Raw genomic sequence first — 25,122 nt, 5'->3', positions numbered from 1 at the left:
CAAAAGCCTGAAAGTTACGCTCTATCCTTCCACTAGGGAGCCTACTAAGCCTCACCCCACAGTTGGTGGCGATACTCAAGTCATGAGCATGGACGAAGGGTCTCCAATTCGAGCCCTAACCATCTACCAAGCAAGCCCGGACAATGTATTTGATGTAGATCCGCACAGTGACACTACTGATAGAGGCCCAAAACCTATTGAAGAACTCATCAAACTACTACTCGGACCCAAACCCGGGCAGTGTACACAACTCAGCAGGGACCTCACCAGCCATAAGCACAGGTGCACAATTGATGTCCTACATAGGAATATGAACCTGTTCGCTTGGTAGTCATCTGACATGTTAGACATTCACCCAACATTATATGCCACAAGCTAGCCATCTGTCTCCAAGCAAGACTTGTGCCACAGAAGAACAGGAAAATGGGAGAAGAATGACGCAAAATAGTTAGAAATTAAGGAAGTAGACAAGCTCCTCAAAGAAAATTTTATTAGAGAAGTTAGGTACTCTATCTGGCTCGTGAATGTCGTCATGGTAAAAAAAAGCCAACAACAAATGACGAATGTGTACCAACTACACCGATCTCAACAGGGCGTGTCCCAAGGATGCATACCTTCTGCCCAACATTGACAGACTAGTCGATAAAGTGTCTGGTTTCTAAGTATTAAGTTTCCTGGACACATACTCTAGATACATTTAAATCCGAATGCATGCTTCAGACGAGGAGAAAACGACATTCATCACTGAAGATGCCAACGTTTGCTATAGGGTCATGCCCTTTGGCCTAAAAAATGCAGGTGCTACATACGAAAGATTGATGGACCAGATATTCAAATAGCATATCAAATGAAATTTCAAGGTCTACATTGGCGACATAGTCATTAAGTCTCAGAGCATAGCCCAACACATGGTAGGCCTAGAAGAGGTATTGGGAGAAATCCTCAAATACAACATGCGCCTCAACCCAGAAAAATACATTTTCAAGGTCGGTAGAGGCAAGTTCCTGGGCTTTATGATCACACATCGGGGAATAGAAGCCAACCCCGACAAATGCACATCTATACTGGAGATGCACAGTCCTACCAATGTCTAGGAAGTCCAAAAGTTGAACGATAGACCAACATCCTTGTCTAGGTTCCTTCTAAACCTCGTTGAAAAGAGAAGCCATTCTACAAGTTGCTCAATAAAACTAAGCCTTTCTCTTATGGGATGAAGCCTAAGAGCAAGCCTTCTTGGCCTTCAAGAAGACCATTACCACACTGCCTGTCTTGACTCGACCCGGACTAGAAATACCCCTACTCTTATATCTCTCAGTAGCTGACGAAGCTGTTAGCTCAACCCCCGTATTAAAGGAAGGGAAGCACCATCTCCTCATATACTTCACCAATCGTATCCTCCATGAAACTAAGAAGTGCTACCAAATGATAGAGAAGGTGGAGCTAGCACTCATTACCTTAGCCCGACGCCTTAGGCCATACTTTCAAAGTCATTAAATGGTAGTCAAGATGAACTACCATAGCAAACAGGATATGTGAAAGCCCAAACTGGCAGGGAGGATAGTAGCATGGTCCGTAGAACTTTCAGAGTTTGATCTCCAGTACAAATGTCGCGGCCCCAAGAAGACACAGTTCATGGCAAACTTTCTGGCAGAATTTGCTAGAAACGACCAAACCACCCCAGACTATTGGAGCCTATAAGTTGACGATGTGTCCAACATGAAGGGAAGCGGGGCATGAATCATCCTCAAAGGCCCTGACAATGTCACTTTAGAGCAAGCCCTCAAGCTCAACTTCAAAGCCTCAAACAATCAGGCTGAGTATAAGACACTTATAGCAGGCTTGAAACTAGCACAAGAAATTGGGGTCAAGAAGCTAAAATGCTACACTGACTCGCAGCTTGTCCAAGGGCAAGTTGCCAACAAATATTAAACCAAGGAAACAGTACTGCTCAAGTACTACCACACTGCCAAAACTCACATTGACCACTTCAAATGCTTTGAGATGTACTACATACCCAGGGGGAGCAACACCAGAGTAGACATGCTCTCCAAGCTGACCAGCACCAAAAAGACCAAGCATCTCAAGACTATCATCCAGGAGACACTCCAAACTCCCACCATAGACACGTAGGAGGTCATGACAGGGGAAGAGAAGTAACCAGACTGGATGACCCCCTACAAGAATTTCCTTGTTTGGGGAGTGTTACCATCAGACAAGAATGTAGCTCGATGCCTAAAATAGAAGGCTAGCTACGACATCATCCTTGATGGCGAGCTATTCAAAAGAGGGTCGACAACACCCTTGCTCAAGTGCCTGAATAGCCAATAGGAAAATTATGTCATGTGAGAACTTCATGAAGGGATCTGTAGCCTTCACACTGAAGGATGATCCCTTGCCACTAAAATGGTATGTGCCAACTACTATTGGACGACACTTAGAACAGACTCCCTACACTTTACCAAGAGGTACAGATGATGCCAAGAGTTTGTAGGCATTCCACACACCCCTCTTGACAATCTCCATAGCTTAAGCTCCTCTTAGTCCTTCGCCATATGGGGAATGAACATATTGGGACCATTGTCGAGGGCCCTAGGAGCAATCAAATACTTACTAGTAATGGAAACACTTCATATGTAGGTATGGCCTCACTTATGCCATTGTCACCGACAACAGTATTCAAAGCTTAGGCTTATGAAGACTTCTTGACAAGGCTAGCCATCAAGCACCTCGTAACCTTTATCGAACGTCCCCAGACTAATGATCAGGCAAAGACAGCCAACACAGTCATCCTCAGGGCCCTATGCATTAGACCTAACAAGTATATGGGTCTATGGAAGGAGGAACTCCCTAGTATACTCTGGGCCTATCATTTTTCACCTTAGACAACGACCAACGAAACTTCTTTCTGACTCACATATGGCACAAATGCCATGATCCCTGTCGAAATTGGGGAAGCACTGACAAGGAGATTGTTGCTCTAGCAACAACAAAATGAAGAAAACATAGGGGTAGAACTTGAGACAACGAACAAATTCCAAGAGATGGTCAAAATCAAAGAAGAAGCTACCAAGCTTTGAGCATAAAAAAGATACAATACAAAGGTTCAACCTCGAGCCTTTCAACTTGGCGACCTCATATGACGAGTCCAAGGTGAAGTCAGAAAAATCCCCGAGCAGGAAAGCTTGGTCCCAACTGGGAAGGCCAATTTAGGGTCGTGGCAAGCCTAGACAACAGAGTATACATGCTACCAGAACTAGATGGTAAAGTAATTCCAAGAACATGGAAAGCTACCCATCTAAAGTTCTACTTCAATTGACCTATTGCATGACCGGGTGTTGTACTTTTTTTCTTACTCAAGTCTTTTGTCCTAAAAGAGAAAAATCACATTTTTGGCTTGAGAGGTTTTAACGAGAGACATTCGGGGTAATGAAGGGAATTTTTACTCAATTGACTACATTGATGAAAATTCTGCCTCCCTTCACATTTTATGATTTTCTTATGTCAACTCTCCAAAGGCTCGTCAAACCTAAGGTTTATCCTTGGTGAGTTTCACAGGCACATCAAACCCAATGTCCACCCTTGGTGAGTCTCATAGCTCCAAAGGCTTGTCAAACCCAAGGCTTGTCCTAGGTGAGTTTCACGGGATCGCCAAACCCAAGGTCCTTCCTTGGTGAGTCTCACAGATTCAATAACCCAAGGTCCACCCTTGGTGAGCCTCGTATCTCCAAAGGCTTGTCAAACCCAAGGTCCGTCCTTGGTGAGTCTCACAGGCTCATCAAACCCAAAGTCCGCCCTTGGTGTGTCTCGCAGCTCCAAAGGCTCGTCAAACCCAAGGTTCATCCTTGGTGAGTCTCATAGGCTCATCAAACCCAAGGTCCTCCCTTGGTGAGTCTTGTAGCTCCAAAGGCTTGTCAAACCCAAGGTTCGTCCTTTGTGAGTCTCATAGGCTCGTCAAACCCAAGGTTTACCCTTGGTGAGTCTCACTTCTCCAAAGGCTCGTCAAACCCAAGGTTTGTCCTTGGTAAGTCTCACAGGCTCATCAAACTCGAGGTCCGCCCTTGGCGAGTCTCGCTTCTCTAAAGGCTCTTCAAACCCAAGGTCCACCCTTGGTAAGTCTCACAGGCTCATCAAACCCGAGGTCCACCCTTGGCAAGTCTTGCTTCTCCAAAAGCTCTTCAAACCCAAGGTTCATCCTTGGTAAGTCTCACAGGCTCGTTAAACCCAAGGTCTGCCCTTGGTGAGTCTCGCTTCTCCAAAGGCTCGTTAAACCCAAGGTCTGTCCTTTATGAGTCTCACAGGCTCGTCAAACCCATGGTCCGTCCTTGGTGAGTCTCGCATCTCCAAAGGCTTGACAAACCCAAGGCCTTCCCTTGGTGATCCTTACCAAAACTCACGACGAACACACCCCTAGTCCAAGACTTGTTAAACCCAAGGTCCTCCCTTAGTGAGCCTCTCTGTCACTAAGTTCCATCTCCACAAGAACTCAAGGTACGCAAGGTCTACCCTTGACAATCTTTTCTATTCCTAACTTTTATCTGTGCAGGAATACAAGAAACCTAGGGTCCACCCTTGGTACATACTCTTACAAAAATCCAAGGCACGCCCTTGGTAAGCTCACTCCTTTGGAACTACGACGAGCATAGCCAATGGTCCAAGTTCCTCAACTTAAAACAAAGGTCAATAGATCCTCGTCAAAAGACTTGAACTTGGTAGGGTCAGACTACCAAGAGAATAGGAAGCAGGGCTCCCCATCCTGGTTGAACATTAGAGGCAAGCCATCAGTTATGATGTTAGTAGCCAAGACCTTGAAGAAATGGTCCTTGAAATGGTGAAACATGTTCAAATAAAACTGAATAGCTTCTTGGACATGTTGTTCAAGGAGGCCCAACATATCTCGCATGTCAACTGCATTTGAAAAAAGTATAGAAACATTGACACACTGGGTCAAATGTTGAAGAAAAAACATAGAACTTTGAAAGCCCTTACCAGGGCCCAACTATTGGGGTGGAGTTGAGAAAGGCTACATTTAAGTGCTCAAGTAGAGCACATTGAAAGGAGGTCAAGGGGAGAACCAAATCCAAGACCTCGAATAGACACATGTACATAAAAAAGAAGAGCAGACTACCCAACGCTGCCCTCAGAAAAAGGAAATCATTATTCCTACAAGCCTATACGGCTAGCTTGCAAGAATCCTCCGAGTTCGCCAATTTCACTTGGTGCTACAGAGTGACGAAACTCATTGCAGAAGTAATGGAGGATCGATACTTCAAAACATCGTCCCTTACCCTCTCAAAGCCAGCAACGACAGGGGAGATAATGGCGACCCAGCATTGTGGCTACGCCGCGTGTGGGGGGACGCCTTAACATCCCCACCACCACTCCTCCATGCTCCCCCAAAAATAGAAGGGGAAGAATCATGTTGATCGAAACCGGTTCCCCAATCGAAGAAGCAATGAAAGGTTGTGCCCTCCTCCGGAGGCGAGAAATGCCTCCACCGGTACGGTGCGAGAGCGTCAACCTCTTCAAGGAAGACGACTTGCTATTAGAAGTCTCATGGCAAGTGTAGATGCAATTGGCTTTGATGTTTTGATGATGATCATGATGATGTGTTGCAATTGATGCAAATGGGCTTTTCAAGATTAAAATTCAAGACAATACTTCAAGATTACAAGTCACAACATCAAGATGATCACTAGAATATTAGGAAGGGAATTCCTAATTGAATTAGCAAAGGTTTGGCCAAGTGATTTAAAATGAAAAGTGTTTTTCAAAGGTTTTACTCTCTGGTAATCGATTACCAGAGGATGTAATCGATTACCAGTGGCCAAATACGTTTTATAACAGCTATAAAAATTTGAATTCGAAATTTTAGACTGTGTAATCGATTACACAATTTTGGTAATCGATTACCAGCAGTTAGTAAACGTTTTAATTCAAATTTTAAAAGCTGTAATCGATTACACAATTACTGTAATCGATTACCAGACAGGAATTTCAGAAAAATAATTTCAAGAGTCACAACTTTTCAAAGGCTTTACTCATGACCACCAATGGTCTATATATATGTGACTTAAACACGAAATTGCTCAGAGATTTTCAGAACAACAAAGTGTTTATCCTCTCAAAGAGCAAATTCATTTTATCCTCTTAAGAATTCCTTGGCCAACTTGATTGCAATTCATTAAGGAATTATTTGAGTGCTCAATCTGTAAAATCCATCTCTTTCTAGAGAGATTTGTTCCTCTTCTTCTTCTCATTCTCTAAGGGATTAAGAGACTGTGAGTCTCTTGTTGTAAAGGATCTCTAAACACAAAGGAAGGATTGTCCTTGTGTGTTTAGAACTTGTAAAAGGAATTTACAAGATAGTGGAACTCTCAAGCGGGTTGCTTGGGGACTGGACGTAGGCACAAGGGTGTGGCCGAACCAGTATAAAACTGAGTTTGCATTTTCTCTTCCCTTAATCTCCTTTATTTATTATTGCTTCATATTCATATTCAAGTTGCTTCATTTGAATTAACATTTAAGAAGATTGTCATTAAGGGAATTCATAACTTGTGTAAAAAGTGAAATAGATTTTTAATTAGGGGAAACAGTTTGCAATATCTTAATTCAACCCCCCTTCTTAAGATATCTGAGGCCACTTGTCTAACAAGTGGTATCAGAGCTTCATTCTTGTACAAAGTTTAGAAGCTTCAAGAAAAAGATGGCCTCAGCAAATTCCTTATTTCCAGAAGGGAATTCTATCAATAGACCTCCAATCTTTAATGGAGAGGGTTACCACTACTGGAAAACCCGAATGCAAATTTTTATCGAGGCAATAGATCTAAATATCTGGGAAGCCATTGAAATAGGTCCTTATATACCCACCACAGTAGAAAGAGTTTCAATAGATGGTAGTTCATCAAGTGAAAGCATAACCATAGAAAAACCTAGAGATAGATGGTCTGAAGAGGATAGAAAACGAGTACAATACAACCTAAAAGCCAAAAACATAATAACATCTGCCCTAGGAATGGATGAATATTTCAGAGTTTCAAATTGTAAGAGTGCTAAGGAAATGTGGGACACTCTTCGATTAACACATGAAGGAACTACAGATGTTAAAAGATCTAGGATAAATGCACTAACTCATGAGTATGAATTATTTAGGATGAATACAAATGAAAATATTCAAAGTATGCAAAAGAGATTTACACATATAGTAAATCATCTAGCAGCCTTAGGCAAAGAATTTCAAAATGAAGATCTTATAAACAAGGTGCTAAGATGTTTAAGTAGAGAATGGCAACCCAAAGTAACGGCTATTTCTGAATCAAGAGATTTGTCTAACATGTCTCTTGCCACTTTATTTGGTAAGTTGCAGGAACATGAGATGGAACTATTGAGATTGCACCAAAATGAAGAAAATGACAAGAAAAAGAAAGGAATTGCTCTTAAAGCATCATCTTCAATTCAAGAAGAAAGTGATCAGGATAATGATGCAGATGATGATGATGATCTAAGTTTCTTTGTAAAAAGATTCAACAAATTTCTTAAAGTAAGAGGAAATCAGAGGCGACCAAATTTTAAATCAAAGAGAAGGACAGAAAATTCATCCTCTACTCTAAAATGCTTTGAATGCAATCAACCTGGACATCTGAGGGTTGATTGTCCCATCTTCAAGAAAAAGATGGAAAAATCTGAAAAGAAAAATCATAGTGAGAAGAAACTAAAGAAAGCATACATCACATGGGATGAAAATGATTTGGAATCCTCTGATGATTCTGAAAATGAAGAGATAAATCTTTGTCTTATGGCAAAAAGTTACGAAAGTGATGAAGAGGTAACATCTTCAAACAACTTATCTATTTCTTTTGATGAATTGCAAGATGCATTTGCTGATTTGCATAAAGAATCAATTAAACTTGCAAAATTAGTTTCATCATCAAAGAAAACAATTTCAAATTTAGAAAATGAAATTTCAAAATTAAACAAAGAATTAGATCTTCTTAGAAATGAAGTCTCAATCTCTAAAACAAATGAAAAAGTTAATATCTCCACTATTAATGACAAGAAAATAACAGATTCTTGTAGTTGTTGTGATAAATATGTAAAAGAAATTAAAGAGTTAAAAAATTCACTTGCAAAATTTTCATATAGTAGAAATAATTTAGATGTTATATTAAGTAAACAAAGATATGTGTCTAATAAAAATGGACTAGGGTATAAATCTGAAAAACTACAAAAGGTTCATAAAAACTTTTCCACTTCCACACAAAAATGTAATTCTAATTCTATCACTTGTTTTTACTGTGGAAGAAGAGGACATGGCATATCAACTTGCTACTTCAAGAAAAATTACAGTAATATTAAAATGATATGGGTCCCAAAAGGATCCTCAGTTTATACTAACATGCAAGGACCCAATAAAATTTGGGTACCTAAGTCAAAAACTTGATTATGCAGGTATCTTTGAGAAAGAAGTGGTACATAGATAGCGGATGCTCAAAACATATGACTGGAGATGCATCAAATTTTACACACATATCTCCAAAGAAAAGCGGGCATGTAACATATGGTGACAACAACAAAGGTAGAATTCTTGGAGTGGGTAAAATAGGTACAAATTCTTCAAACTCCATTGAAAATGTTCTACTTGTTGAAGGCCTTCAGCATAGCCTGCTTAGCGTTAGTCAACTATGTGACAAAGGCTATCTAGTATCATTTGATTCTCAGAAATGTCTTATAGAACATAAGCATGACATTAATATAAAGCATGTAGGACATAGAGTCAATAATGTTTACATGATAGACTTAAGCATAAAACAAGAAAACAATCATTGCTTTCTTAGTAAAGATGATGATCCATGGTTATGGCATAAAAGAATTGCTCACATAAACATGGATCACTTAAATAAATTAATTTCAAAAGATTTAGTAGTTGGTTTGCCTAAATTGAAATTTGAAAAAGATAAATTATGCGATGCATGTCAAAAGGGCAAACAAACAAGAGTCTCATTCAAATCTAAAAATGTTGTTTCAACCACTCGACCATTACAGTTATTGCATATGGATCTATTTGGTCCATCTAGAACCATGAGTTTTGGAGGAAATTACTATGCTTTAGTTATAGTTGATGATTTCTCTAGATATACTTGGACATTATTTATTACACATAAAAGTGATTCATTCCATGCATTTAGGAAACTTGCTAAAGTCATACAAAACAAGAAAAATCTCAAGATTGCATCCATTAGAAGTGATCATGGGGGTGAATTTGAAAATAAAGATTTTGAATTATTTTGTGATGAACATGGTATTGAACATAATTTTTCTGCACCAAGAACTCCTCAACAAAATGGAGTTGTTGAGAGGAAAAATAGGTCATTGGAAGAAATTGCAAGAACTTTATTAAATGATACTTTTCTTCCAAAGTATTTTTGGGCTGAAGCTGTCAATACTGCATGTTACATTATGAATAGAGCCTTGATAAGACCTATTTTAAAGAAAACCCCATATGAGTTATTTAACGGTAGAAAACCTAATATTTCTCATCTACATGTTTTTGGTTGCAAGTGCTTTGTACTTAATAATGGTAAAGATAATCTAGGAAAATTCGATGCAAAATCTGATGAAGGTATTTTTCTTGGATATTCTTTACAAAGCAAAGCATATAGAATATATAATAAGAGAACTATGAATATAGAGGAATCCATTCATGTTAACTTTGATGAATCTAATGCTATATTGTCAACAAAGAATATGCTAGATGACATTGCAGATTCTTTAGAACATATGAACATTCATGAACAAGATTCCAAAGGAAATGACAAAGGAAACAATGAATATCCTCCAGAAGAAGGCAAATCCAATGATGCACTCCCAAGAGAATGGAAAACTTCAAGAGATCATCCCCTCGACAACATTATTGGTGATATCTCAAAAGGGGTAACAACTAGACATTCTCTTAAAGATTTATGCAATAATATGGCTTTTGTATCTATGATTGAACCTAAAAATATAAAAGAAGCCATAGTAGATGATAATTGGATCATTGCCATGCAAGAAGAACTAAACCAATTTGAAAGAAACAATGTATGGAAATTAGTAGAAAAACCTGAAAATTATCCTGTCATTGGAACAAAATGGGTTTTTAGAAATAAATTAGATGAACATGGTATAATTATTAGAAATAAAGCCAGGTTAGTAGCAAAAAGGTATAATCAAGAAGAGGGGATAGACTATGAAGAAACATATGCTCCTGTTGCAAGATTAGAAGCTATTAGAATGCTTTTGGCATATGCATCCATAATGAACTTTAAACTTTATCAAATGGATGTTAAGAGTGCCTTTCTAAATGGCTTAATTCAAGAAGAGGTATATGTTGAACAACCCCCTGGTTTTGAAATTTCTGATAAACCAAACCATGTTTATAAATTACAAAAGGCTCTTTATGGTTTGAAACAAGCCCCTAGGGCATGGTATGAACGATTAAGTAATTTTCTTCTTGAAAAAGAATTCTCCAGAGGTAAAGTGGATACCACATTATTCATAAAGAGAAAGCATAATGATATTTTGTTGGTTCAAATATATGTTGATGATATAATTTTTGGATCCACTAATGATTCATTGTGCAAGGAGTTTTCCCTTGATATGCAAAGTGAATTTGAAATGTCAATGATGGGAGAACTAAAGTACTTTCTGGGATTACAAATCAAGCAAACTCAAGAAGGTATATTCATCAATCAATCCAAATACTGCAAGGAATTGATCAAAAGATTTGGGATGGATAGTGCAAAACATATGTCTACACCGATGAGCACTAATTGTTACTTAGATAAAGATGAATCTGGTCAGTCTATAGACATAAAACAATATCGAGGTATGATCGGATCTCTTCTTTATTTATCTGCTAGTAGACCTGATATTATGTTTAGTGTATGCATGTGTGCTAGGTTTCAATCCAATCCCAAACAATCACATCTAAGTGCAGTAAAGAGAATCATGAGATATCTATTAGGAACAATCAATTTAGGATTATGGTATCCTAAGAATTCAACATGTAACTTAATAGGATATTCTGATTCTGATTTTGCCGGATCTAAAACTGATAGAAAAAGTACAAGTGGAACTTGTCAATTTATTGGATCGGCTCTTGTCTCATGGCATAGTAAGAAACAAAACAGTGTTGCTTTATCTACTGCTGAAGCGGAGTATATCTCTGTCGGTAGTTGTTGTGCACAAATTTTATGGATGAAGCAACAATTATCTGACTATGGCATCATTCTTGATCGCATACCTATTAAGTGTGATAATACTAGTGCCATAAATCTATCCAAAAACCCAGTTCAACATTCAAGAACTAAACATATAGAGATTAGACACCACTTTCTTAGAGATCATGTCTTAAAGGGAGATTGTGTATTAGAATTTGTTGATACTAAGAATCAACTTGCTGATATTTTCACTAAACCTCTCCCCAAGGAAGTGTTTTTCTCTATTAGAAGAGAATTAGGTCTCTTAGATGTAAGAGATTTAGAAAAATAGGAAATGATTGGTTGATTGATTGGTTGATTTACTTTTTACCTTTTGATTGTAGATTATTTTGTTTGATCTTGTTTGAATTCTTGTTTTTTATGACAGAATTTATGATTTCTTGTGTATATAGTAATTGAATGATTGAATTTAGTGTATTAGTAGTGAAAATTAGTCATATAGGATGTATTTGAGCATAAATATAGATATTCTCTTAGAAACTAGCCTAGGATAGGCTCTGGTAATCGATTACCATTCAGTGTAATCGATTACACATGAACAGGCAGCCTGTAATCGATTACAACATCCTGTAATCGATTACCAGAAGGCTTATTGGGCCTGTAATCGATTACCAATACCTGTAATCGATTACAATGCGTCATCTTCTATAAATACTCACGAAATCAGAGCTGCTGCGCAGCCAAAGCTTCCTCCACGTTTTCCTCCATACCTAGAACTTCAAACCTTCGATTCTCACTCAATTCTTCACCAAATCACGTCCCGTAAAGCCCAATCTTCCTCTTTTTCACTCCTCTTTCACTTCCACCGATCAAAATCCAGAAAAACTTCATCAAATGACAGAGCCATCAAAGAAGAGAAAGGGATCATCCTCCACCGCTACCGCTGCTGCCCATCGCCGTCACGGCCCATCCGGAGCACCCACAGCACCTATTCCTCCTTCTTTGTCATCTCCAAGATCATCAACATTGTTTTCATCCGATGATCAACGTCTACGGTACCTTTCTCAGTTTTCTTCTAGAATAATCTTAGACCCTAAGTACCTAGACGTAGAGTTCTTTAATGATGAAACATTTGATTGCTATCAAGTGTTTCAAAATTCTGGTCTTGTTGATTTCATGTCATTTAAATTGCCATATTATCCTGAACTTGTAAAGGTCTTCTACTGCAATTTAAAAATTCAGGATGGTATTATTATGTCTGAGGTGCATGGTACTTCTATGGTCATTGATCAATCACTTTTCTTTTCTTTGACTCATTTACCCAGTCAAGGTGCACCTTTTGAGGGCACCATTGTTGATGACTGGAAATTCGATTATTCGAGTCATGATGCTCGTCGCATGGTCTGCAATGATCAAGCTGAAATGACCGGTAGATTGTTGGCCGGGTCATTAACTTTTGATAATCGCATCATGCATTATATCATCGTTAGAATTCTGCTTCCTCGGTCTTCAAATTTAGCACAAGCCTCTGAGGAGGATTTGATTCTTATGTGGGCTTTTTTAACCGGTCGTCAGATCGACTGGGCCCATTTGGTTCGGTACCGAATGCATAAGGCATTACGGGCCAATGCACCTCTTCCTTATCCACATTTGATTACTCTGTTTTTGCGTCATTTTCAAATTCCGCTTGATGATGAACCCTTTGTTCAAGTCAAGCGTTCCTTTGCAATTGGTGCTGGAGCAGTGACCTCCTTTGGGTATCGTAAAGATCGGAATGGACAATGGCTGAAGAAGGATGCACTCCCTCCTCAAGATGAACGTACTCCTTCACCTCCTCCTCAACGTGAAGATTCCGCACTCATGAATGAAGTCCTCTCCGAATTACGGGGTCTTCGTTCATATGTTGGTGACCGCTTTGACTCGTTAGATTCACGCTTTGCCGGTATGGACATTCGTCTTACACAGCTTGAAGAGGATGTCGGATACATTCGTCAGAGTTTCGATCTTCCACCACCTCCTCCGTCTTCTTAGATTTTAGGTTCTGATTATTTATCTTTTATAAGCCGTGTATTTTGGCTTTTAGTTTCTTAGAATTTACATTATTATGCTAAGTACTTTGCTTATTTATCTTGTGGTTTTAAATTTCAGTCTTGGATATTTTGTGGTTATTGACATTTTATGTTATTTGAATTCTGGTTTGATTATTTCTTGATTATGAGTTTGGCTTATTGTATTTAATACTCTGATACTTATATCTTGCTACTCCATTGTTATAACTGTGTTGATTTCCGAGTTCTTTGGCTTTTTGATGTTGCCAAAGGGGGAGAAAAAGGTTGTAGCAAAAGCTTAAGAAAAAGCTTAACAAACTTAGAAATCAAGTGATCATGTATTCCGAAATATAGGGGGAGAAAACGGATGCACATTTTTATCTATATACAATTGTTTGTTGTTTGCTTGAATCTTGATTTCAGGTATTGTATTGTCATCATCAAAAAGGGGGAGATTGTAGATGCAATTGGCTTTGATGTTTTGATGATGATCATGATGATGTGTTGCAATTGATGCAAATGGGCTTTTCAAGATTAAAATTCAAGACAATACTTCAAGATTACAAGTCACAACATCAAGATGATCACTAGAATATTAGGAAGGGAATTCCTAATTGAATTAGCAAAGGTTTGGCCAAGTGATTTAAAATGAAAAGTGTTTTTCAAAGGTTTTACTCTCTGGTAATCGATTACCAGAGGATGTAATCGATTACCAGTGGCCAAATACGTTTTATAACAGCTATAAAAATTTGAATTCGAAATTTTAGACTGTGTAATCGATTACACAATTTTGGTAATCGATTACCAGCAGTTAGTAAACGTTTTAATTCAAATTTTAAAAGCTGTAATCGATTACACAATTACTGTAATCGATTACCAGACAGGAATTTCAGAAAAATAATTTCAAGAGTCACAACTTTTCAAAGGCTTTACTCATGACCACCAATGGTCTATATATATGTGACTTAAACACGAAATTGCTCAGAGATTTTCAGAACAACAAAGTGTTTATCCTCTCAAAGAGCAAATTCATTTTATCCTCTTAAGAATTCCTTGGCCAACTTGATTGCAATTCATTAAGGAATTATTTGAGTGCTCAATCTGTAAAATCCATCTCTTTCTAGAGAGATTTGTTCCTCTTCTTCTTCTCATTCTCTAAGGGATTAAGAGACTGTGAGTCTCTTGTTGTAAAGGATCTCTAAACACAAAGGAAGGATTGTCCTTGTGTGTTTAGAACTTGTAAAAGGAATTTACAAGATAGTGGAACTCTCAAGCGGGTTGCTTGGGGACTGGACGTAGGCACAAGGGTGTGGCCGAACCAGTATAAAACTGAGTTTGCATTTTCTCTTCCCTTAATCTCCTTTATTTATTATTGCTTCATATTCATATTCAAGTTGCTTCATTTGAATTAACATTTAAGAAGATTGTCATTAAGGGAATTCATAACTTGTGTAAAAAGTGAAATAGATTTTTAATTAGGGGAAACAGTTTGCAATATCTTAATTCAACCCCCCTTCTTAAGATATCTGAGGCCACTTGTCTAACAGCAAGTCTCCTACAAGGAGGAACTATTGATGGAGATGACTTCTCGGTCCACCAGGGGTTGTTGAATCAAACCCCCGGAGTCACTGTCGCTCATGCCCATGGTGGAGTTAGAAATGAAAGACATTGTCAAAGAAGAATACCTTGAAAGCAAAGAAGACAAATGAAGAAGAAAAGGAATCACAAATCACGAGCAAAAAAGCAAGGAAAATTCAGGAAGAGAAAGTAGAAATTTGAAAATGGTGGTGATAAAAAAGCAAACGTCCACTCCACTTAAAGTGGAGGTGCAACTCTTCGATAATTGGCGGGAGCTAGAATGGTGCCCTAAAATTTTGCACCACAATGCAGCTCCACCCACCTACGTACCACGTCTCTTGTACATGTCTACTCCACGAGTGACATGTATGTAAGAGCAACGCGTGTGCGTCACACACGCCTACAACAAAGAGACAAACCAAGCGCTTGTCTTCAATGCACTCTCTAATGGTAAAAAAAAGGGCATAATTGTTAAATATAGATACTTTCCTCACCTAACACGTCTAATTTCACCTACAAAACCAAAAGCATATACACCCTGAAAAACTTGACAGAAGTAGCCTGGACAACACTAGGGGGCTTTAAAAGTCTCACAGACCTGCAACTCTTGCACTTGTCAAAGTTACCATTCTCGACACCAGACAACTTTTGTCCATGCTTGGGGGTTCGACAAACTTGCGACCCTCCTACTCGTCAAGGCTACTACCATCGACACAGGACAATCTCCCTCAACATTGGACAACCTCTTTCACCTGCAAACCAACTTAGAGCTTGGGGGACTTATGTACCGTCTAGGATCCATAAAATACACGTGGCAAGCCTTGTGGCACTCTGATACGCAAGTCAGCCGTGACCCAGGAGCATGGAAGTCATGCCTTTAGCAGCCAGGCTCTCAACGGATAGGTTATTTCTAACCACTTCATTATTAAGATATGTTGTAACCTCCTTATCTCATAGCAGGTATTTGATTATCTATAAGTTACACATTATCTATAAGTTATAATTATCTACTAGTTATTATCTATAATCTTGTAATTATTTGTAAGGACTGTTACACCACCGTAACAATCCCTACAAGCAAGGACCCGTAGCTCCCACTCCACTCTATAAGTATCAGGTTTCATCTCACTCTTTTCATACTCACCCATACTCTCCTAACTCACATATTTACTTGAGCGTCAAAGTCTTTGTTTTGTAGGTCCCCCTTCTTGTCCTCTTAACAAAGGAAACTCTTAGTTCGATGTAGGAGGTCTTGGAACGCACATTGATCACGTCCATCCTGACGTGGGACATCTCCAGATTTTAGTGAGTACACTTGATTAACAATATTTTTCTCATACCCGGGTTAAATATTTATAACCAGGTTTTCATTTTGTAAGTACTGGTTGGTTTGTATTGTGATACCTCTTTGCTGATTTAAAAAAAAAAAAAAACTTTGGAAATCTTATTATTATTATTAAAAGTTGAGCTAGTTTAAAAAACACGAAAATAACTAAGCAATAATTAATTAAGTCAAGAAACTCCTGAAACATTATCAATAAGCGTGATACTCAACTCACTGTCTGTAATTTTAATTAATATAGCTAGTATAATAAGAAAATAGATAAAATGTTTCATCGTGTATGCTAAGCTAAGTATGATTAATTGCATGGCCCCTCTCAAGTGAGAGATAAGAGTGAAATTAGTGCATGCTAACTTTAGATTATGACAAATTAAATTGATTTCCCAACCCCTGAGCATTAATTAAAACTCGGAAAAGAAAAGAAAAACATAAAATAAAATGCAACTTAATTAATGTATTAACTAGTATTTTATCAAGGTACTATATATGACTACCCCTTATGTGATAAATCTATTAAGCTCACCTTAGTAGTAGAAGGTTTAGATAATATGTGTGAGATTTCAGGTATGATATTCTCCGTGTCAATATTGTATACCCGAAAAAAAAAATAGGGTTAATTTCTTAGAAAAATTGTTTAACACAGGAAATAATGTTTCATGCTTCAGATCTTCTCTTGGAAAAGAAAATTATTTGAATACAAAAATATGTTTACACGAAAATAAAAAGTTTGTGAAAGATAGAAATATAATTGCATATGATAACACACAATTTTTATGCTTAAACAATGAAACTAATAATCTCTTCATCCTTGCTTTTAAAGACTGAGCTGGGGGGGGGGGGGGGGGTAAAGATTATTTCCCAACTTAAAAAAAATTTGAATGTACGTATATAAATATGCTTAGATTAATTTATTTTGAGATTAAATAAACTTTATAATTTTTCGAGAGAAAATATTACTAATTTTTTAAAGTAAGAAGTTTGTAAATAAATTATATTATTCATAATAACATTTTTCTTATAATACTTTCTGTACAACATTATTTGTTTTTTTTTTCGGTTCAATTATATATTTATGTTCTATTACATTATCCTTTTCATCAAATTTACCCAAGATAATCGTACTATGACAGAAAAGTTATAAAAAAAAAAAAAAACTGTCAGAAGTTTTATATCCTACCAATATAACGATAAATAGATAACTAAATTTATATGTCACGGGTGAGTTGAGACAATAAGACTTTAGAGTACCCAACAAACGAAAAAGGAAATGCCATGAAACCTAGATTCGTACACCAACTTTCATGTATCGAAATCTGAAACTTGCAGTTATAGTAGATGGATGCGTATACAACTGTTTTCCAACTAATGTGCAATTTTATGGTTGTGCTATTACTGGCTAAGTTTTATTATCATGAAGATTTTAGACCAACGACACAATATCCGTATAATTATGTGCAATCATCTACAACAGCCGTTGGATCCACTCTCTTCCATTACACTTACCGTCAAAAGCAGCAGTTGTGGTTGATGAGAAACCTCACTCTTTCTCTTAGCGCTTTAATATATGGTAGATAAACAAATTAAGAGGGCTTGAAATTTTAAGTGGCTACTATTTCTCATCAATTAATATACATGTAACTACGGTAATTACTTTCACATTATTTGTCGTTAGGTTGGGTTGATACGCTAATTTTTCATAAAACAATCTTGTCGTTTGTGCTGTACAAAACCCTGCGCACAGTTATATTTTTTTGAGTTAAATTTGTTTCAAGTAACTATATATATGCTTAGTTAGCTAATATCACTTTCATTTGTATTTAAATGTCATATATGGTCGTTTTTGTTGTACAAAATCCATGTACACACTTCATTCTCTAATCATGATGAATTTTTAAGTTTAAATTAATCTTATTCAACACGCTATATATCAAAATTGTCATAATTTGACGGAAATTCTGTTAAGAATTAAGATTAATTATTTGCATTGATATATGCTTTGTATAAATTAAGGATTATTTTTTGTATAAAATGTGCCGAATAAATTAAACTATTTGATAAATATTATGAATTTACGTTAACACTTTTTTCTGTTAGATTAACAATTTAATTATTGTTCGATAAAAGTTATATTAACAGATGTAAACCCAACATCGAACTGATATTATCTGACATTTTTTAAATGAAAAAACTAATTTCTCTACAAAATAGTATTTAAGTGATGAATTTAACATGAAAAGGATGAATTTAACAGAAAAATCGTTGTCAGTATAGAGCATATTATATTTGTTTAATTTCACATTTTCTAATATTTTCTCTATGCTAGCTACCAAAATTCCTTCAAACTATTGTAATATTTTTTTATATAAATTCAATCATTTTATATTGCATCCACTTAGATATACACACTTTTAATCACGCTACATTAAAAAAAAAAAAAACAAGAAAAATAAAGTTTGTAATGAACAAATTATTAATTGATTAGTATTTTAATTTATTTAAATAGTGTATATGCAGACCTATTCTTGTGTAAGGGAGGACAATGCACCACCTCATTTTCATAAAGTCACATATATTTTTCATAAAATTTATATTTTTTACCCTCTAATTTTATATGTTTGAACTTTATGACTTATTTTCATGGGAGGGTAAACAAATATACCCACTTATTTTAAAAAATCATAAATATTTATTTTAAAGTTTTATATGTTACACTTTTTGTTTTTGTGTTTGAACTCACTCTCTCATTTTTATGTTAGATTTTAAAAAATAATAGTTTGTCCTTAGAGATTTTTAAAAATAATAGTTTGTCCTTGCTGACCGGCCCGGGTCCAAGATCCACCATTGTGTGTGTATTATTTTATGAAACTTTGGTATATTACAAATCAATAGTATTGAATTAATATTATATTTTTCACAACTACTATATATAATTAAGCATCATACAAAAGCTTGCATTATTTCGTAAAACATTAATCTTAATTTAGATCAGTATCAATGAATAATTCATCTTGTGTTAATCCGTGTATTGCAATTCACATGGATATATTATTGATAAAAAGGGGAAACAAAATACACACTTTTCAAAATACATGTGTTTTAGTGAGACAGAACGATCGTAAAAAGATTATTAATATGAAAATTTCATCTTTAATATTTTTTTTGAATTATTGCATGTGTAAGAGTTTATCTCTTAGAAACCAACCGTTTTTAAAATATTCCATGCATAAATAAATATTAATTATATGTTATCTTAAATATAAAAAAATAACATAAATTAAATATAGGTTGACTCGTCTGAGTACTTATCCGAAGGAAAATTATTACTACAGTATATCATAGTTAAATGACCAATCAGAAGGCATGATAAGAGATCCTAAATTTGGGGAATTGTCAAATATTTTTCCAACTTATGGATTTCATTAATTAATATGGCCTCGAGCAAATAATAAGAAAAATATAGAGATGTCTTAATCATTTACCTTGAATATTTGAATATAAGTCTTGAGTAGCAAATTATATATATATATATATATACATACTAACCTAGCATTTTACAGTACATGGAAACATAATTAGTATATGTTTGACTGTATTTTATTTTGTAGTTTTCAAAAGCTATTTAAAGAATTCTGTAAAAAAAACTATTTTTTAAAGGAAAATAAACTATTTAAAGAAAACTAATTTTTGATTTTTTTCATGAAAGATATTCAATTTCTATTCATGTAAAATTTAGTCTACAATTACTCTAATTGTACAAACGAAAATAACGTAGTAACTATTTATGCGCTTGACGAATTTGTTATGCAAATCAATGTTATTCATAATTCAATTAATATGACGAAGACCAACAAACTTTGAAAATTGTCAGCTACATAAAACATGAAGGTGGACTATTCACGATTTGGTCTTATTGGTTTGGTAAAGTTTGGTTTGTTTACCACACCTCGATCACTCTGTTCTTAATTAGAATCTGGTGGAGATAGTTAAGTATATCGTTTCACTAGTTTTAATGGACGATTCTTTCTTCTTTTGATGAGTTTGATGTCAATTGTTAGGTATACTTTCTTTATTAGGGCTCCATGGACACTATTTCACTTCCTGTTGAACTAATATCTCTGTTTGGTTTAGATATGATCACTATTGCATTTCCTGTTGAACTAATACCTCTCTTTGGTTTAGATATGGTACGTGAATTACATTTTTGTTAAGACTTCCGTATTTGAAATTCAATTTGAATCTCTCTTTTTTTTTTAAAATAAAGGTTAGGATTGCGAAACATCAGGATAGCTTCCAACAACCAATCTTTATTAATTTCAGTTGAATTTATTGAGTAAATAATTTACCACTTATTTACTAGTAATGTTTTTGATAGCCAATTTACCCTTAATGTTAAACTGATAAAAATAATTTAACAGTTATTTATTTCATTTACAAAACTTAAATTTAAAATATTATACCTGATTAGGAAAAATCAAGTAGTATGTATGACTTAAACTGATAAGCATTTATAAGGAAAATTTAGAAATCTTCAATAATTATAATATATATACATACATATATATATATATATATATATATATATATATATATATATATATATATATATATGAATTTGGAATATCCCTTTTAACACTTTTTTTTAATAAAATTTTGGCTTATGAAAAAAAATGTCTCCAACAATTCTTAAGTTTGAACATTGTGACATATGGCAGGCTTAAATGCTTGCATGATACATGCAGTTTAATAGATATGTATTCTTAACGTAAGAGTTTTATAAAATAAAATAATTATTATTAATATGCTTTAGAATAATTATTATTAAAATAATATAATTTATAACAAAACTTTTTTTCGGATTGTTTAAAAAAAAAAAAACAAACTAGCGTCTATTAGTATAACCGTACAATTTTAGAAGTTATATGCATGCGCAGGTGGCCATGGACATATCACATTGGACTATTGGAGTTGTCTCATATGTCTCCTGTTGCTTGTTCTCTTCTGTGCTTCTCCACTTGTACTTACCATTAAATTTGGCATTTACTTTCAATCAATCGCCTCCCTCTGTATGCTTTTCCTCACTTCAATTCGTTCCTATCCCTTTAAATAACTTCTCTAGCTCTACATATATAACTAAATACCCTATGCTCAAAGTGAAGAAGAGTCACACTCACACCACTTTGTTTTAGGTTAATATTGTGAAAGAGAGATCATGAGCAAAAGAGTAAGGAGTCCAAGGTTGGAGCTTAGGCTGAACTTGTCCCCACCAAGGGCAGCAGCAACCTCAATTATATCTTCTTCGGAGCTGTCGCCCACAGAGTCATCGATGTCGTCGCCGGTGTCGGTTCAATCGTTGGAGAGCTCGTGTGTATCCTCCGAGGCTGAAGAGACAAGGGCAATGCTTCTCGTGGGCTGTCCTCGGTGCCTCATGTATGTTATGTTGTCGGAGGTTGATCCCAAATGCCCCAAGTGCAAGAGTACTGTGTTGCTTGACTTCCTCAACAACGAGGAAAACAACAATACCAAGAAGAGTAGCAGCGAGTGATGATGAGACATGTGAAGAACACTAGCTACATGCATCACCATGGAAGATTAACCACTCCACCTAGTACCGAGAAAAAGTTTGTTTTCTGTTATTGTTGGATTTCCGTTTTTTGGTTAATTAGAGCAGAGATTGGCTTTTTCCTATCTCTGAAGTTTTAATTTTCTGTGAAATTTGGCTGTTTCTTACTGTACGTGTACAAGACAAATTAAGGGAAGAGAATTTAAATTAGTTTTATGCAGGGAATTTTTTTTTTCTTTCAGTTTTATCCTTCTTACTAATATATATTTTAGGTTTTGTTCGAATAAATTATTCTAAAAAAAAAAGAGAAGGAAATAAGAGAACAATTTAAATTAAACTACTTTTCTATAAAATTAAAATTAATTTATGCAGTTTAACTTTATGAAAATTTTTTGTTGACTTCTAAAAATTTATTTTAATTTATGTATTATAAAACAACTTTAACACTACTTCAAAAGTATTTTTTACAATGGTTTTGAAAGATTTTTTATAAAGTCAAAATAATTTTTATGACGATTTTTAAACTGTACTAAAAGAATATAATTTCTAAGACAATTATGTTTCATAATTGTCTTAAAATATCTTTTTTTTAAAATTTAAAAAATACAAATTTTAAGATAGTTTTTTAAAAAATTATCTTAGAAGGTTTTTGAATGAAATTAATTTAATTTACTTTCTAAGAAGGTTTTTCGAAAAACCATCCAGAAAATCATCTTAAAAAGTTTACTTTCTACGTTTATTTTCCCAAAATAAAAGGTTTATTTTCTAAGACATTTTTTGAATGAACTGTTTTAAAATGTCTTTTTAAAAAAATTGAAAAAATTAAGGATTTTAAGACGATTTTTTTGAAAAATCATCTTAGAATATCATTTTTTTTAAAAACAATTGAAACTGTCTTAAAATGTTTTTTTATTAAAAAAAATAATTAATTTCTATTCATAGCCACATGCTATTTCAATTTCATATATTCTTATGGTCATACATTTTACATCACAAGTTTCATAAATGCTAAAATAATAATAATAATAATAATAATAATAATAATAATAGTAGAATTATTATTCATAAGATTGGTGGTGAAACATACTGGAATAAGCTAAAATGATATAGGAAAATCATAAGCCTAAATAAAAACCTTCCATACATTTTGCATTCATGCACTACTAGAAAGAATGATTTTAACATCATTTTTTTTAACAAAATCGATGTTAACAAAAATGTGATGACATACTCGTAAATAACATGAGGTCGTTGACATTGGTTTTTAGAAAACCAATGTTGTGTTTTAACCCAAATAAATAAAAACCCAAACCTTTTTCGCGGTCTTTGTTCAATCCCTAAATCCTTCACCAAAGCTCACTACTCTCACCATCGTACCCTCACTCATGACGATCCTCAGCCTCACTAGTGTCACTTGCGACGATCCTCAGCCCATTGCGTCGCCATAGCTGCAAGGCATTGCCCGCTGTTTTGTTATGTCTTTCCCGTCGCTTTGCCCATTGTTTTGTTCTTTCTTTCTCCCTACTCATTATTGCTCAAGTTCCTTTATGCTCTTTCATGGTTGTCTTTGCTCTTTATTTTGTTCCTTTTGTAGATTATTATGTCCTTACTGTTCACAAGTCCTCCTTTGCTTCTTGTTTGTGTTTTAACCCAAATAAATAAAAACCCCAACCCTTTTCGCGGTCTTTGTTCAATCCTTAAACCCTTCACAAAAGCTCACTACTCTCACCATCATACCCTCACTCATGATGGTCCTCAGCCTCACCAGTGTCACTCGCGACGATCCTCGGCCCACTGCGTTGCCATAGCTGCAAGGCATTGCCCGCTGTTTTGTTCTGTCTTTCCTGTCGCTTTGCCCATTGTTTTGTTCTTTCTTTCTCCCTACTCACTATTGCTCAAGTTCCTTTATGTTCTTTCATGGCTGTCTTTGCTCTTTATTTTGTTCCTTCTGTAGATTATTATGTCCTTACTGTTCACGAGTCCTCTTTTGCTTCTTGTTGTGGTAGAAAAGGGAGGAATGTATAGTAGAGCAAGCATGAAGGCGCGCTCCGAGTTTAAAAGGTGAGGAGCAATCACCTAGTGTTCATGAGTTCTTTTGATTTAAGGTATTTTTGTTTGATGATGCTTTGTGACTGTGAGTGTGATTGGTTGGAATTTTGTTGTTTGTTGTGTTACTGTTGATGAATTCCATTCTTGTATGACTATGGCTATAGCTTTTTTGATTCTACATGTACTCCAAAGGCTAAACTCAGTTAAACTTATTGCAACTTGTGTTCTAGTGCTCATTGCTTTCTTTCTACTTCCAAAAACTCAGGGTCTAATTAGTGAGTGAACAATGAAAAAGTATTGATTATATTTTGGTAGTTGTTGACAGTGACTAAGTCAATTGGCCTCAGGTTTTCTAAGTTCTAGAGAGTAGACAATTGGTCTCAGTGTGTGTAATACCATTCTTCAATTTCCTTCTTGACTATCCTACTGCAATGTATTGTGAATGAGAGATTGGAGATGAATCTGGTTCATCATTTTGCATTGACAAAGATGCATGATAGCTAGCTAGTCTTATGATTGTCAATGTATATAGCTCTTGGGAAAGCCATGTCTCGTGGTAGTGATGCAATCATAAATCCTCAAAAAGCAAACTTTGACATATTACATGAATTTTAGAAAACAAAGATAACATGACAAAATGAAACTAACAATGCATGATAGAAAATACGTCATATAATGGTAATTGAAAATGATATCAAGTTTCAATAACTAACTTACAAAGTGATTTCTCTAAGGTGTGTGTTGCAGCGTGGGCCACGATGGGACGACGAAATAAAATTAGATAAATTGTTTCCCAGAAAAGGAAAACTTGGGAAGTCTCCATCAACGTTTATTTAAGGAAAACATTGGGAAAAATAAAAAGATAAGGAATGGTCTACAATTTGAGAAAAAAATATTCAAAATTCGTTTACACACGGAGAAGGTGTTAGCAACCCACACGCCCGTCATGAAGACGACAACCTTTAATCGAGTGTGCTAAAAATAAAGTGACTTTTTAATTATTATTGTCCCTTGAGAACATGAATTATGTATGTTATCTTTTTGTTTATTTAGGAAAAAAAGAAAGAATTTTTCTTAGAAATAGAAGAAATTTTGTTTTTTTTTTGTTTTTTTTACTTTTTTAGGTTGACAAGTGGTTTACCCTTGCTCCTACGTATCCCTAGGTGTAATGAGGAAATCACACTTACGTAGTTTTTTGTAGAAAAAGAGCTTGGGCTAGGTTGATTTTATTTTATTTTATTATTTTTTAAAAGATTTTGGTTTTGTGGTAAACTTTGTGAATTCAAGCAAGTCAGAGACTTAGCATGTCACTCACAAAATTTACTCACACTTTATTAAAGCACTGCCAAG

At 35.3% G+C, this 25,122-nt stretch overlaps 1 protein-coding gene across 1 annotated transcript; it reads left to right on the top strand.

Moving 5' to 3' along the window:
- Window positions 1-21,117: 21,117 nt before the first annotated feature.
- LOC114373138 lies at window positions 21,118-21,943 on the top strand. The gene has a single exon (XM_028330676.1). The coding sequence runs from the start codon at window positions 21,373-21,375 to the stop codon at window positions 21,703-21,705; it is 333 nt and encodes a 110-aa protein (XP_028186477.1). The 5' UTR covers window positions 21,118-21,372; the 3' UTR covers window positions 21,706-21,943.
- The last annotated feature ends 3,179 nt before the right edge of the window (window positions 21,944-25,122 follow it).

This window comes from Glycine soja, chromosome 11, assembly GCF_004193775.1.
Source record: "Glycine soja cultivar W05 chromosome 11, ASM419377v2, whole genome shotgun sequence".
Lineage (NCBI taxonomy): Eukaryota > Viridiplantae > Streptophyta > Magnoliopsida > Fabales > Fabaceae > Glycine > Glycine soja.
This window is presented reverse-complemented; position numbering and strand designations above follow the sequence as displayed.

What these genes read in the sequence shown, in the direction of transcription:
- LOC114373138 (XM_028330676.1), top strand. Translation starts at nt 21,373, where the DNA reads ATGAGCAAAAGAGTAAGGAGTCCAAGGTTGGAGCTTAGGCTGAACTTG.